The sequence below is a fragment of the Schistocerca gregaria genome, chromosome 1, assembly GCF_023897955.1.
Source record: "Schistocerca gregaria isolate iqSchGreg1 chromosome 1, iqSchGreg1.2, whole genome shotgun sequence".
Lineage (NCBI taxonomy): Eukaryota > Metazoa > Arthropoda > Insecta > Orthoptera > Acrididae > Schistocerca > Schistocerca gregaria.
In genome coordinates, this window is record NC_064920.1 from 805,962,360 (window position 1) to 805,977,379 (window position 15,020).

At 40.0% G+C, this 15,020-nt stretch overlaps 2 protein-coding genes across 6 annotated transcripts in view; one reads left to right on the top strand and one right to left on the bottom strand.

The window, feature by feature from the left end:
• Positions 1 to 12,286, bottom strand: part of LOC126270469 (proteasomal ubiquitin receptor ADRM1-B) — a 101,970-nt gene extending 89,684 nt beyond the window's left edge. The window contains exon 1 of one of the 4 annotated variants that reach the window (XM_049974074.1): positions 11,661 to 12,286. In XM_049974074.1, coding sequence (XP_049830031.1) covers positions 11,661 to 11,864 — 204 coding nt within the window. In that variant the 5' untranslated portion in view covers positions 11,865 to 12,286. The remainder of the gene's footprint in view (positions 1 to 11,660) is intronic. The other 3 variants (XM_049974073.1, XM_049974072.1, XM_049974075.1) reach the window with 3 other exon arrangements.
• An 18-nt stretch (positions 12,287 to 12,304) lies between these two features.
• The window catches only part of LOC126270443 (transcription factor HIVEP3), a 388,605-nt gene continuing 385,889 nt past the window's right edge, over positions 12,305 to 15,020 (top strand). For both annotated transcript variants that reach the window (XM_049974070.1, XM_049974071.1), the window contains exon 1: positions 12,305 to 12,901. In XM_049974070.1, the coding sequence (XP_049830027.1) occupies positions 12,862 to 12,901 (40 nt within the window). In that variant the 5' untranslated portion in view covers positions 12,305 to 12,861. The remainder of the gene's footprint in view (positions 12,902 to 15,020) is intronic.

A 15,020-nucleotide genomic window follows, 5' to 3' on the forward strand; every position in this document is an offset into this window, starting at 1 on the left:
AAACAATTAAAATCGGTCAAAAGAAGAAAGGCTGCTGGACCTGACCGGATACCGGTTCGATTTTACACACAGTATGCAAAGGAACTTGCCCCCCTTCTTGCAGCGGTGTACTGTGTAGGTCTCTAGAATAGCATAGTGTTCCAAAGTATTGGTAAAGGGCACAGGTCGTCCCTGTTTTCAAGAAGGGACGTAGAACACATGTGCAGAACTATAGACCTAGATCTCTAATGTTGATCAGTTGCAGAATTTTGGAACACATTATGTTCGAGTATAATGACTTTTCTGGAAACTAGAAATCTACTCTGTAGGAATCAGCATGGGTTTCGAAAAATACGATCGTGTAAAACCCAGCTCGCGCTATTCGTCCAAGAGACTCAGAGGGCCATAGACACGGGTTCACAGGTAGATGCCATGTTTCTTGACTTCCGCAAGGCGTTCGATACAGTTCCCCACAGTCTTTTAATGAACAAAGTAAGAGCATATGGACTATCAGACCAATTGTGTGATTGGATTGAATAGTTCCTTGATAACATAACACAGCATGTCATTCTCAATGGGAGTCTCTTCCGAAGAAAGAGTGATTTCAGGTGTGCCGCAGGGGAGTGTCGTAGGTCCGCTGTTATTCACAATATACGTAAATGACCTTGTGGATAACATTGGAAGTTCACTGAGACTTTTTGTGGATGATGCTGTAGTATATCGAGAGGCTGTAACAATGGAAAATTGTACTGAAATGCAGGAGGATCTGCAACGAATTGACGCATGGTGCAGGGAATGGCAATTGAATCTCAATGTAGACAAGTGTAATGTGCTGTGATTTATCATTTAGCTACAATATACAACTGGAAACAGTTAATTCCATAAATTATCTGGGAGTAGGCATTAGGAGTGATTTAAAATGGAAAGACCATATAAAGTTGATCGTTCCTCTGAAAACAATGGAAGTATGTTACAGTACACTTGTTCGCCCACTGCTTGAATATTGCTCACCAGTGTGGAATCTGTACCAGACAGGGTTGACAGAAGAGAGAGAGAGAAGATCCAACGGAGAGCAGCGCGCTTCGTTACAGGATCATTTAGTAATTGCGAATGCATTACAGAGATGATAGATAAACTCCAGTGGAAGACTGCACGTGAGACACTCAGTAGCTTGGTACGGGCTTTTGTTGAAGTTCGAGAACATACCTCCACCGAGGAGTCAAGCAGTATATTGTTCCCTCCTATGTATCTCTCACAAAGAGACCATGGGGATAAAATCAGAGAGATTAGAGCTCACACAGAGGCATACCGACAATCTTTCTTTCCACGAACAATACGAGACTGGAATAGAAGGGAGAACCGATAGGAGCACTCAAAGTAGCCTCCGCCACACACCGCCGAGTGACTTACGAAGTATGGATGTAGATGTAGTCATATTTGGTAGGGGTCCACACACTTTTTTTAATATCTTAGGACCAGTCGCACATGAGATTTGCAAGCAATGTCCTTTGTACACTGATTACACTTCACCAGTATTCTACCAATAAATCACAATCTGTCAGCTGATTTAAACAAAACAGAGCCATTGTGATCGTTTCATATCCCCACAAAGTGTTACACCAAGGTATTTGTATGAGTTGGCCACTTGCAACAGTGATATATTGGTTATAGGATACTATGCTCTTTCGTTTAGAGATATGCGTGATTTTACATTTCTGAACATTTAAAGCAAGTTGCCAATCTTTGCACTACTCTGAAATCTTATCAAGGTATGACTGAATATTTATGCAGATTCTTTAAGATATTACTTCATTACAGGTACTAGCCTTCTTGTATACTTCTGTAACCTGTGCCTTTTTCCAAGGAATGCGCACGGATTTTTGATCCAGGGCTCTATGACAAGATTATAGTCAGAAGGTGGCTACGAAGTCTTTCGCGACGTATTTCTTGAATAAAAATCTCTCTGTGTACATGCCGCGTCAAATCAGGATAAAACTCCAAGCTTTCGACCACTACCTCCATAGTTGTCGTCAGGGCTAAAACTGACTGTCAAGAACTAGCGAGGTTCCCACTTTTATATGCAAAGGCCGGCTTCTGATTGGCTGGAATACGTCATAGCAACAGCGATATGGTGCGTAGTGAAGTGATGCCCTCTACTTCCATGGATGTATTGGCCGTGTGGCCAGATTAAAAAAGTATCGTCGACGTATCTGTAGAAGCATGATGGGCGGAGGTGAGCACTGCTTAACACTCGTTCTTCAAAGTCCTCCATGAAAAAATTCGCTATTGCTGGTGACAGTGGCGAACCCATGGCTGTTCCATCCGTCATTTCATAATAATTTCCACTGTATAAAAAGTATGTGGTTGTCAAGGTATGCCGGAACAACTTCAAAATTTCTGAGGAAAAATGAGCAGCTAACAGTTTTAATGTGTCATCCACAGGTACTTTGATGAACAGAGAAATCACGTCGAGGCTGACCATGATATCACTTGGGCCTATTTTCATCTGTTTTACGATATCAACAAACATTTTTGAATTCTTAATATGATGTTGGCAGTGACCAACTATAGGCACCAACAATTTAGTTAAGTGTTTTGCAAGCTTGTACGTAGGAGAGCCAATAGCGCTAACAATCGGTCTCAACAGAACGTTCTCCTTATGAACCTTTGGCAAACCATACAGTCTTGGTGGCCTAGGTGCTCTTGGCCGTAAGTTCTTCACCAGTTCGTCGGAGAGGCCAGAGTTTTTTAGTAGCCCCCTTGTCTTCCTGCTCAGCGCCGATGTGGGATCCTGTCTGAGAATCCGGTATGTGCTGTCCTCCAGTAATAATCCAACTTTCTTGTGGTAATCTGTAGCATTGAGGATTACCATAGCGTTCCCCTTGTCAGCAGTTAAAACAACTAGATCTTCATCCTACTGCAAGAATTTCAGTCCTTGTCTCTCCTCTCTGCTGATGTTTGACTTAGGTGGTTTGGATGTCACTAAAATCTAGCTAGTAGCAAGCCTTTAGTCATCTGCTGCTTCTTGAAGTTGACGAACTGCTTGTTCCACTCCACTAATAATCTCAACCACCGGTAACTTACGTGGAGCTGGGGCAAAGTTCAATCCTTTACTGAGAGCCGAGATGGTAGCTTCATGAAATTCCTTGTCCAAGAAGTTGATTACAGTACGGTGAATACCGTTGGACCCAGTAGTTCCTTGATCACGGTTAAGCCGCTCAAATTTATCGGCCTGTTTCGCCGTAGTCCTGCTTAAACAGGCTCGTTGGTGTGCTGCCAAAGTCATATCAACCCATTCCCAGTCCAATGGTTAGATAACTCCGGCCAGAAATAAATGGCAACTAAATAACAGGCGAGCGTTCATGTCTAGTTCATACCTGGTATGACATATTCTCTCTTTCACAATAGCTTGGCTGGTCTTTCGTAAAATTCTGTTTACTGCAGCGGTTCTGATGTGGTGTTTGACAACTGCAAACTTTGGAACTACCTCCTTGTCACGACAGTTTTTAAACAGTGGAAATTATTATGAAATGACGGATGGAACAGCCATGGGTTCGCCACTGTCACCAGCAATAGCGAATTTTTTTCATGGAGGACTTTGAAGGACGAGCGTTGGGCAGTTCTCACCTCCGCCCATCATGCTTCTACAATCATGTCGACAATACTTTTTTAATCTGGCCACACGGCAGTGACACGGTGCAGCAGTTCGTCGAACATTTAAATGGTGTACATACAAACATAAAATTTACATTGGAGGTAGAGAAGGAAGGGAAGTTACCTTTTTTAGATGTGTTGGTGGAGCGAAAGCCGGATGGACGACTGGGCCATTCTGTGTACAGGAAGCCAACCCATACAGACTTATATCTGCACAGCCATAGCTTCCATCATCCGTCTCAGAAGAGAGTTATGCTGGATACTTTAGTACACAGAGCTGGGACTATTTCCGACAAGGACCATCTCGGTCCCGGGATTAACCATTTGAAGACTGTTTTCAAGAGGAATGGTTATTCAGCCGGTGAAATTACATCAGTACTGCCCAAGAAAGTAAGACACAATGCCGACCATATACAAGAAGAGAAGCAACACATAGTGCGGCTTCCTTTTTGCGGTGCTACAATGAGCAAGATAGCCAGAGTCCTGAAGAGGGAAGGAATAAAATCAGTTTTCCGGCCAACTAGGAAAATTAAGGAAATGTTGAGATCAGTCAAAGATAGTCTCGGCTTAAGAGTGTCGGGAATTAATACTATTCCTTGCGCATGTGGCAAGAATTACGTGGGCCAGTCTGTAAGAACCGTTGCCGACCGCTGCACCGAGCACCAGCGCCACCTGAAATACAGGTATTTGGAAAAAATCAGTGGTGGCTTAGTATAGCCTGCTTAACAAGCATAAGATTTTATTTGAAGAAACCAGAGTAATAGCCCACGCACCGAATTACTGGGACTCAGTGATCTGGGAAGCAGTCGAAATTAGACTTAGTGATAGTAACTTTAACAGAGACAACGGCTATGCACTTAGCAACACTTGGAAGAGTGCACTGGATAAAGAAAAATCGCAGAGAAAAACTTCCCGCACTTTACCTCCTGATTCAAGGGATGGCGCTGCAAGCAATGCAGGATAGAAACTACATCTATGGAAGTAGAGGGCACCACTTCACTACGCACCATATCGCTGTTGCTATGACGTATTCCAGCCAATCAGAAGCCGCCCTTTGCATATAAAAGTGGGAACCTCGCTAGTTCATGACAGTCAGTTTTAGCCCTGACGACGACCATGGAGGTAGCGGTCGAAAGCTTGGAGTTTTATCCTGATTTTACGAGGCATGTACACCGAGAGATTTGTATTCATATTCAGAAGGTGGTCTAACTCAGCCTGAAATTCAATATAGAATCTGACAGGGATTCCATTGGGCCTTTGGGCTTTGTTCAATTTTAACCCTTGAGGGGTCGCATTGATGACTGAGTAGACCACAGTTAGTTTCTTCACTTTGAATTCAAAATACGCATTGTTGTAGTGCTCGCGGTACCATCTATCTTCAAGCTGGACCTCTGTCGGTCACTTCCATTTTTGCTACGCTTGTAGCACTCGCACATTGACAACTGCAGCTTATTGCAGTCCATGTTCTGTTTGGTGTACAGAGTCAACCATGCAACGTGTGACGCAAGTATTTTTATATGGTTATTGTGAATACAGTCATTATTTTGGATTAAAAACTTTCACTAGCAACTATGTTTTAACTTTATTTGCACTTTTAGGCCCTTTTTCAAAAAACGGGTTTTCAGAGGAGGAGATTTAAAGGCCTCTAAATGAAGATTCGGATGACAGCAAGTGTTCTGAACCTGAGTGGTCTGACAAAGGAGAACAAATAGTAGTTAGTGATCACAACAACGAATCAGAAATAGAAGTAGCTCCTTTAGAGGGAGGAGGGCGCACACATACTGAAGAGGAAATGCAATGTCATGAAGATGAAGAAGATGATGGTGATAATTTTTATTTTATGCGCGAGTATTTAGTTGGTGAAGATGACAAAATTAAGTGATCTAAGGAACATGTAAGACCCAAAATGGCAAAAATGCCCTCAAAAAATGTAGTAAAAATTCTACCTTGTGCGAAGAGGTCTTCTAGGGTTATTACAAAAGAAGTGAAAGCATTCAATAAGATTTTTAGTGCAGATATGATTGAATTACTTGTGGAATACACCAATTTTCATATCAGAAACTTAGCATCACAGAACATCTATTCTAGAGAGAGATATGAAGGAAACTTCTAGGGAAGAGATGTATGCGCTCATTGGAATCCTTATATTGACTGGCTTGAAGGGCGGAAATAAAACAAATGTTCAAGAACTTTGGAGTAAAGATGGCACTGGTATGAAAATCCTTAGAGCTTGCTTGTCATACAGATGGTTGTCATTTCTCCTCAGGAGCACGAGATTTGACGCCAAATTGACAACACAAAGATGCGATAGAAACAAATTAGCAGCAATCAGGTCACATTTAGATAAATTTGTGACCAATTGTAAGGAAATCTATAGTTTGGAAGAGTTTGTAACCATAGATGAGATTCTGACACCTTTAGAGGGAGATGTTCATTTGTTCAGTACATACCGAACACACCAGCAAATTCTTTGCTATTGGCTATGCCAAAACATGCTATACAGCATCTGTACTGTGGAACACTACCAGAAAGCCCTTACACAGTGTCAAATAAACCGTACGGTATTATGCATCATCTGGCAGAACCTCTACTGGGGTCAAATCAGAATATTACTTTTGATAATTGGTATACCAGTTATCCACTGGCAGTCTCAATTTTGCAAAGAAAAGTCACATGCTTTGGAACTCTTAAGAAAAATAAAACAAAAATCCCACAGGAATTACTACCTCTGTAATCCAGGAACATTGGGTCTTCACTGTTTAGATACCAGAAAGATATCACACTGGTGTCATATGTGCCTAAAAGAAACAAATGTGTTTTTCTGTCTAGCACCATGCAGAGTGAACGCACAATTGATGAAAATACCAATAAACCACACATTATCATGGACTACATGACAAAAGCAGGGACTGACACAGTCAATCAAATGCGGAGTAAATATTCTGTTGCACAAATAACAAGGAGGTGTATGATGGTTGTAAGGTTCGCTTTACTAAACATCACTGGTATCAATGCCCAAATACGGTTTACCCGAAACGCAGAAAACCCAAAAAACTACGGAGGCTATTTTTGAAACAGTTGTTCCAACAACTTATGGAAGGTCATTTAGTTACAAGATACCACATTTCGATGCTCCCAAATTATCTCAAAATATTTTCTTATAAATTGCAAGAACCTCCAAACAAAAAGTCGCTGCATTATGTGCGGTAGAAAAAACAATGTTGTAACCACGATTTGTTGTAGTCAGTGTAAGATGTTTGTATGCAAGAAGCATTTCACAGTTTTGTGTGAAAAGTGTGCATGTAGCACTGTGGATGAGATAGAGGGACAGGATGAGGAAACTGTTTTTACATAAAAACAATGTAGTCATGTTCAATAAAGAGAGTATAATCCAATAAATGCTGTATGAGTAACATGTACCGAGAAATAAATGCAGGTCAAATGTGATTTAACTTTATCTTGTGTGTTACGAATGTATTGTTAAATGAAAAACTAGAATTCTTTAATCAGGTTTTGCAACTATCTTTAGAAATAATAAAGGTATAGTATTAAAATTTGTATTTCTATTAACTAAAAAACCAAAATAAACTTATTTTTCAGTAGCAAGCATATTATAGTAGAACTTTTCACATCTTTAATGAAAACAATGGCAGGTTGACAAAGTCAACCCCGCAACCACTGGTGTTACAAAAATTGATGCGACCAATCGAGGGTTAAAGATCAGCATCACTAACACTAATACTTATTTCATTCATCTTTTCAGTGATATGAGAATTAAATGCAGGTAATTTTATTGGATTTTCCTTTGTAATGGGACATTTAAAAACAGAGATAAGTATATCATCTTTTGCTTTGCTACCCTCTATTTCTGCTCCCGCCTCATTTGCTAACAGCTGCACGCTTTGATGCCACTAACAGCCTTTACATAAGACCAGAATTTCTTTGAATTTTGTGATATATGATTTGATAACATCCTGCTGTGGTGGTCATTGAAGGCATCACCCAATGCTCTCATGACAGCCGAACAGGTGTCTTTCAGCTCCTCTGTATCTATAGCTATACACATTGCTTTACGCCAATTGTGCAAAACATCTGTTTCTCTAGAAGTTTCTTTACAGTGACAGTGACAGTATACCATCCCTCACATTATGAATCGTTCCACTGTCTATGTATCTATGAAGTGCATGGTGAATTATTCTTTCAAACTTAAGCTAGAGTTCCTCTACACGCTACTGCCTAACGCTGAAAGTTTCAGTTCACCACTGAGATATACACTACTGATATTTTATCTAGTTTACTGAACATAAATATCTTTCTGCTCGTTTCCGTCGCAATCTGTACTTTGGTAATTATTGTTGCCACAACCACATGACAGTCACTGATACCAGATACAATGTGGACATCCTCAATGAGGTCATGTCTATTTGTTGTCATTAGACAATATAATTTCACCATGAGTGTGATTATTAACTATCGGTTCTAGATAGAAGGTATTCAGTAATGTTTCAGAGAATGTCTTATCATGCCCACTGCTAACAGGATCGTAGTTTTCCAAATCAATTGTTGGACAATTTAAATCTCTACTGACGATTACAGTATGACTGGATAACTTATGTAAAAGTGAACTGAGGTTCTCTCTACAGTTTTTTGTTGCATCAAGAGAGGAGTCTGGTTGGTGATAGAAGGATTCAATGATTATTATATGCCCATCCCTGATACTAAGCCTTCCCCAATCAATCTCACAAGCAGCTTCAATTACTCTCTCTGTGGATGTGACTACGTCTACTTGTACATTTTCCTTTCTGTTTGATAAAACATGGTAAATTTTATTTTTATTTCCATTTCACTCTTGCCAAATCAATTTTCTATTTTTTTTCTGTGAAAACGGGTTATGAATAAAATAGGAACATTAACATATGACCTCTAACATCTAGTGTCCTACCCTGAATAAGTTGTTTAATTTTATACTTTGTCTGAAATAAAAGCGTGTGTCAGCTTGCAGTGAAATTTCCAGTCATTCAGCAGGTCAACGGAGGCGTCGGTCCCACCCGTCGGCTTTGACCTGTGACGTAAGTGTGTTGTGTGTGTGACATCATGATGGCGCGGTGTTCAGTTTATTAGTGTGTTGTGTATGTAGATGTCGTCTTGTTATGGTTGGTGGTGTCCTCTGGTGGTGTATTGGGTGTCGGTGCTTGAAGTGTGCATTTATCAGTCGTGAATGTTATAGAAGATCGGAAATTAGTTTCAATGAGTTAAGAATTAAGTTTCCATTGTGTTTATGTTATTGTAGCGTAATTTGATATTATTGGTTTGTCGCGCGGTAAGTCATTTAATTCAATTTGTGGCTTCTTTTGTTAGGTAAGCATATTACTTCTAAGTTTGATAGTGCGCATCTGTGGGCTGAAATGGGGGGCGGCATGTTGTCGGTCATTAAGTTTCTGCAACTTTTTCGGGATTGTGATGGAGACAGTGAAATCAGGCATATGCAAGGAGAATATGCAAGATGGGGGGGTTAGTGTGCAGTTCCGGAACTTTATGGTAGGTAGTCTTTTTTGGGGTCTATTGTTCGCATGTTATGATATTCGGTGGGGTTTTTATGTGTTGTTGGGTCAGTGTTATTTACTGCATGTGTTGGTGGTTGATGTTTTGGTATTGGCACTTGTGTTTGATTTATGTATCTTAGGGAAAAGTACTCTATTTCAATTTTTTTGGTATCGTCAGTTGTATTTGAGCTGCATAAGCCATGAGAAATTACCGATTGCAATTTGTCATTGCAGCTGTGTGTGTTTTGGTATGTTGTTTACTTATGTAGGTCAGGGGAAGTGTCCGATTCCAAAGTCGTCGTAGCTGTGCGTGTTTTGGTATCGTGAGGTGCTGTTGACCTATATAGGTCAAGGAAAGTGTCCGATTCCAATTTTTGTTCTTTCAGGTGTTGGTTTTGTGGTATTGATAGTTGCGGTGTGATTATAATTTTTGGATTAGTTGGTTTTTATTGTGTGGTATTAACAATTGTGTTTGAGCTATGTAGGTGAAGGGAAGTAACAGACTCCCGTAGATATTGTAAGTGTAGCAGAAATTGGGAGTTTTGGGGTGTTTTTATGTTGTAGTTTTGTGTGGGGTGTGTGTGTGTGTGTGTGTGTGTGTGTGTGTGTGTGTGTGTGTGTGTGTGTGTGTGTGTGTGTGTGTATATTTAGTTTGTCCCCACCCAAAAACCCCCAATTTCCCGCACTGGTCCCATCAGTTTGATTATATTTCCGGAGAGAGATGTGTGTTGGTTTTATATGTATTTTTGTGTTTGCTGTCGCTTACATAATGATGTCATAGGCGCCATAGTGGAGACGTTGAGAACGGTCGTTTCCGCAATATTGGCGATGTCATGGGTCAAAGCAGACAGATGGAATCACACGCTTCTGTATAACCATTCTTAAAAGTTCTCATAAGAGTGTGAACATACTGATGCACACAACTGGAAACTTTCCACCAAGTGTCTTGTTTATTTTTTATTCAGTCCTGCTATCCCATCAAATTTCTTCAATATCTCTACTATACTTTTTAATTTTCTTGTTTAGGATATCCACCTATATCAAAACCTAAGTCTAAATATCCTCCGAGCTCTGTTCCTGTGAAGTAAAACATGTCCTGTTAACATTTCAGTTACCCTGGCTATATCCCACTTCATCTTATTTAATTTGTCTTCCAATGTCACAAACCTATTTCAACACCTTAAGTTCTGCAACTCATTGCCTCTATATGAAATATGGCAAATAAGGCCCACATTATTTGCTATTCAGATAAAGTCCGTGGAACAAAGTCCAGGCACAGAAGATTGTGCCCCATGGCCTAAAGCCATTACTTATATTCCTTCTGGATACTACTATGTTCTTTCACATGGGCCAACATACCAATATCACACAAAAGTAGAGCCTCGCACAACTCTACTCACAGTATGTTAATCACTGGCTTGTAATTCTGTGTATTCATTCTTGAACGTTTTCATTAATCTGCATGAATGCTACTGCTGACATCTGACAAAGGAGGAGTTGTACAAGATTTTTGTTTATAAATATAGGCTAGAAAACAGCCTCTCCGTGCAACAAATACAATGCAGGAGTTTCATAGAAATTCCATCACAACTAGGTTGCTTACTTGCCTGGAATAGTCCGAATAATGTTTTAATAAAAGGAGTGTTAATTTTAGCATACTTTGTGTGGGCACAGTAGCATGAGTTTTTAATCAACAGCTTTTTATGATGCACAGTTTAACACTGGGGATATTCATCATTTGTAAGTTTTAACACCAGACTTACCTATGAAAAACTATGGAAGATTTTGGAAAATTCATAGATGCCACATAGGGCCAGAGCTCATCAGGATTTCCCTGCAGACCTTTCACAATTATATGGCTGCGGTAAACACCGAAGGCTTCACCCACGAACCACCTTTTGAGTGATATTAGGTTTTCTTTGAAAGATTCCTTTCATTCTCATTAACAGTCCAAGAACACCAGAAACCAGATGTGTTAATTCTCGAACTTTTATCTGAAGTTGCACACTAAGCTAAGGTGGTCTTTTAAATTTATTTGGAACGTATTTACCTAGACTGAAAGTAATTATGTATTTGATCTTTAACTGTCACTCTTCTACATTTTGTTGAATTTGTAATGAATATTCAGTTTGTCTTTTATAAGATGTTGGTAATGGCATCACAGTCATCAACTCTAGCCTCCTTTACGATCCACTAGAAAAGGAATAGGCCTGTCTGTATAGATGACTTCAATACTTGCACAGCCATAAGCGAAACATGAACAAAAAATGAGATGTTACTTTAAAAAACATGAAGCAACACTGTCCTTATTTCAATATGTCATAGCACAATGAGGTAGTAACATATTTTGCTAAACTTTCAACGTGCTGTTAATAAACGCATTTTATGACATATTTCCCATATAAAAATAGGGGACAAAAATGTTAAGGCTATTGAATGTTCGAAAAACTTAGGAATACTAGCATTCTCTACTTATATACTTACATCCTCTACAGTACCACTCTGTCGATCCTTCCAGCAAAAATGCATCAACGAATCATCCGACTGATAAACGTATAGAAGTCCTTTCCTCTTGTCGGGATGTACCATTTTTCCTTTCAATGTCATTTTTCCTGCTTTACATTCCACAAGATTTTTGCTCTGTGAGCGTGACTGTATGTTACCAAATAACGGAGCTCCGGCTGGCATTTTTCAACTGTAAAATAAATTTTCCTAAACCTGCAACCTCACGTCTCCACAACCAACACACTTTCGTGACAAAGAATTTCCAATCAGATGTCACTAAACATTCCAAAGATCCTCCTAATAAGATAAAAATCGCTAGGATAATATGCCCGACCTTCAGCTAAAATAATACTGTGATTGTTCAGAAATATTTAAGGTATATTGATTGTATATAGTCGGATAAGAAAACATATTGTCCTCAAAAATATGTTTCATATTCAAACGCAGAGGTCTAACGACAAAAATCATTTTCTAAGCACTAATTCCAAAGATGACAAAAGGATTGATTCAATATGCTATGAAAACAAGGCACGCGAAATTAATGATTGTTTGCGTTCCATACGTGCTATTGCTTAAACAGCTTCTTTCCAAGTAGCTTTCCTTCGTATGTACTCTGACAAGTCAATATCACAACGCTGGAGCAGGAGGAGGTTACTCGTGGCAACGGGTTTATGATCACGTCGCAAGATGGCGTTTGCGAGGGATCGTAATGCCTGTTGCCGCGGGGAGCACAAGGTGTCAAGTTCCTGAATCCCTGACGTCACAAACGGTGGGGAGGGACTGAAGGACGATGAGAGAGCCAAACTAGAGTCGGAGTGACTAGCGAAGCGGAGTGAGTGTATCGGTGTTTGTTATTCATGTTTGATCTCGATGCAACGAGTGCAAGAAGATGAACATGTGCATACCAATGTGGAAATGAGTACCTGAAAGTGCGAAAAACGTTTCGCACATGTGCGACAATTTAGAAACTGATGCAAAGTGCACGAAAATGTGGGGAAACCCCCACCTGTGCTGGAATCTCTGATATGTGGTAGTTCCTCTCAAAACGTTTACTTTTTAATTGTTATGATCTGTGATTGCCGGTGGTAGCAGAGGTTTTCTCACCTAATTTTTTGCTGTGTTGGTGTATCCTTGGACCGTAACTTTCATCCTGCCGACTCCCGTTACGTCAAACCGTGACATGCCGCGAAGGAAAGGCCACGGAGTATCCCCCGCAAAACGTAAGTACTATGGACTGTTATCTTAGAAGACATTTCGTTTGTGCAGTTCGGCACTAAAAACACCTCGTAGGATTTTCAGCCGCCGGAGCACCAAGCTGTTGATTGCGACTGATCGTAGCAGTGCTGAGAGGGGAGGGCAGTGGGTGCATGAGCCACTGGTGGAATGTTTAGTTGCCTCCCTTCCCGAAAGAGGAAGCACTACAAAGTGTTTACGTTTCTTTGGGACTGTAGATTCGGGAAGCTAGAAAATTATATCGTATTTAGTTTTTAATGGGGAAACTGCATATGTATATTGTTTTCTTTATACAAATTGTATCACCACTCGAGAGATTAAACGTTCGGATTGTTCCTAGTGTATAAGTTCATTCAAGCAGAGGCAACAATTAACCTATTTAGAAATTGGTTCCAGGGAGGTATTGGTGCGACGTTCCGGCGCGTACAGTATTATCAACTGTGTACACTATGAATGTATTTGCGTTTAGATTTTCAGAGGAGTTAAAAAAAAGGGGGAGGCAAAGAAGTTGTATCTGGTGAAATTGTTGAACTTGTGTAGAACTTTCAAACAGTGGGAACAAAATAAAATTGGGAATATTGTATTGTCGAGTCCAAGCGTAATTACTTAGACGCATAAGCAGTAGCGCTGAACATTGCTTAGTGTATTTATTTCACACAAGACAACAATAAACTGTGAACCAACATGACATTGTTGACAGAATAGTGCGAATAGAAATTAGTTGCTTATCTATGTTTACTTTAAAATGTTGCGACATAGCTTTTCAACTGACTTCCGGTCATGCTATAAAAATGCATCGATCGGAAGTTAGACTGCCTAAATTACAGGTTTTAGGCGAAATTTTTGTGTAAAACAATGCGTTAACGGAACGGATCGACATGATTCTGTTTACACTAGGCTTTATTTTATTTGTTATTGTTTAGTATTTAACAGACTAGGCACCTAAGAGCGCTTCTTCCCCTTCATTAAGGGAGTTTGGGGATCTCTCTCTCTCTCTCTCTCTCTCTCTCTCTCTCTCTCTCTGGCGTATTCAGACTTTGCGCTTTACCGAAGGATAAAAAAGACAAGTTATGTCTTGATTCCCGTGGCCGCTTAGGTATAACTGCTGGATGGGCAGGTTACCTACAATAACAACTGTGTTTAATGATGCGCTGTGCTCAAAATAACTTGACAGTTGGGGACAGGTCCACATTCCTATCTGGTTTGCCGTACACAGTCTTTTATTTGTATCATACTCCTTATTATATTTTATAACCAGTGAGATAGGGGAGTCGGCATAAAATATTTCTTTTAAGGGATATGCTTACGTAAAGTTTTACAATAAGTAATTATACCTACTTGAGAACTTGGTTTGTAATCGCAGTTCTGTTAGATCATTGTTAATTTAATTGTCTTTCATTTCTCTTCCCGTTGAAATTGTGACCACCTTCGGCTTTGATGACATTAACTGAGGAAAGACTTGCTGTGTGGCGTACAATAGAGCTGGTATTGAAACATCGATGGAATTTTAAGATGTATCGATGGGAAAGCTGTCGTTAATGGTTTCCTCGCCGGTTAGATCCAGGATTTCTGAGACTCTCGTTAGGAGGACCAGATTACTGAGAACTGAAATAGGCCAGCAATTCGTAATGTAATACATAGAGTTCGTAAGGGTAGATATTCATCGCGTTTGGCTACTTCATCGAATCTATTTGGCATCCGAGGAAGAAATATATTTTCGTCGTCGATTGTTGATAAGTGAAAGAGATTACCTTTAGTTGTAATTGTACATCGACACGCGGTTCGCTGTATCGTCTTATAGCCGTAGTCTGTTAACTCGTAATTATACGGTAAAGTATTGGTTTCGGAAACGGAAGACTTATGTGAAACAGTTAAACATGGACCAATAGTAATATCTCATCTGTAGTGTCTGAAGTTAACACCAGCGTTTCCTGACGTGAAGTCGGTAGTGTCTGAAGTTAACATCAGCGTTTCCTGACGTGAAGTCACCCGCCCGTAACTGTAACCAATCGTCCTTAACCGCAGTCTGAAGTTCATCCTGTGACGTATTGTTAACTCAGACGCATCAGTTATCTGAACGAGAAAATATTCCTTTACTTCCTAAGC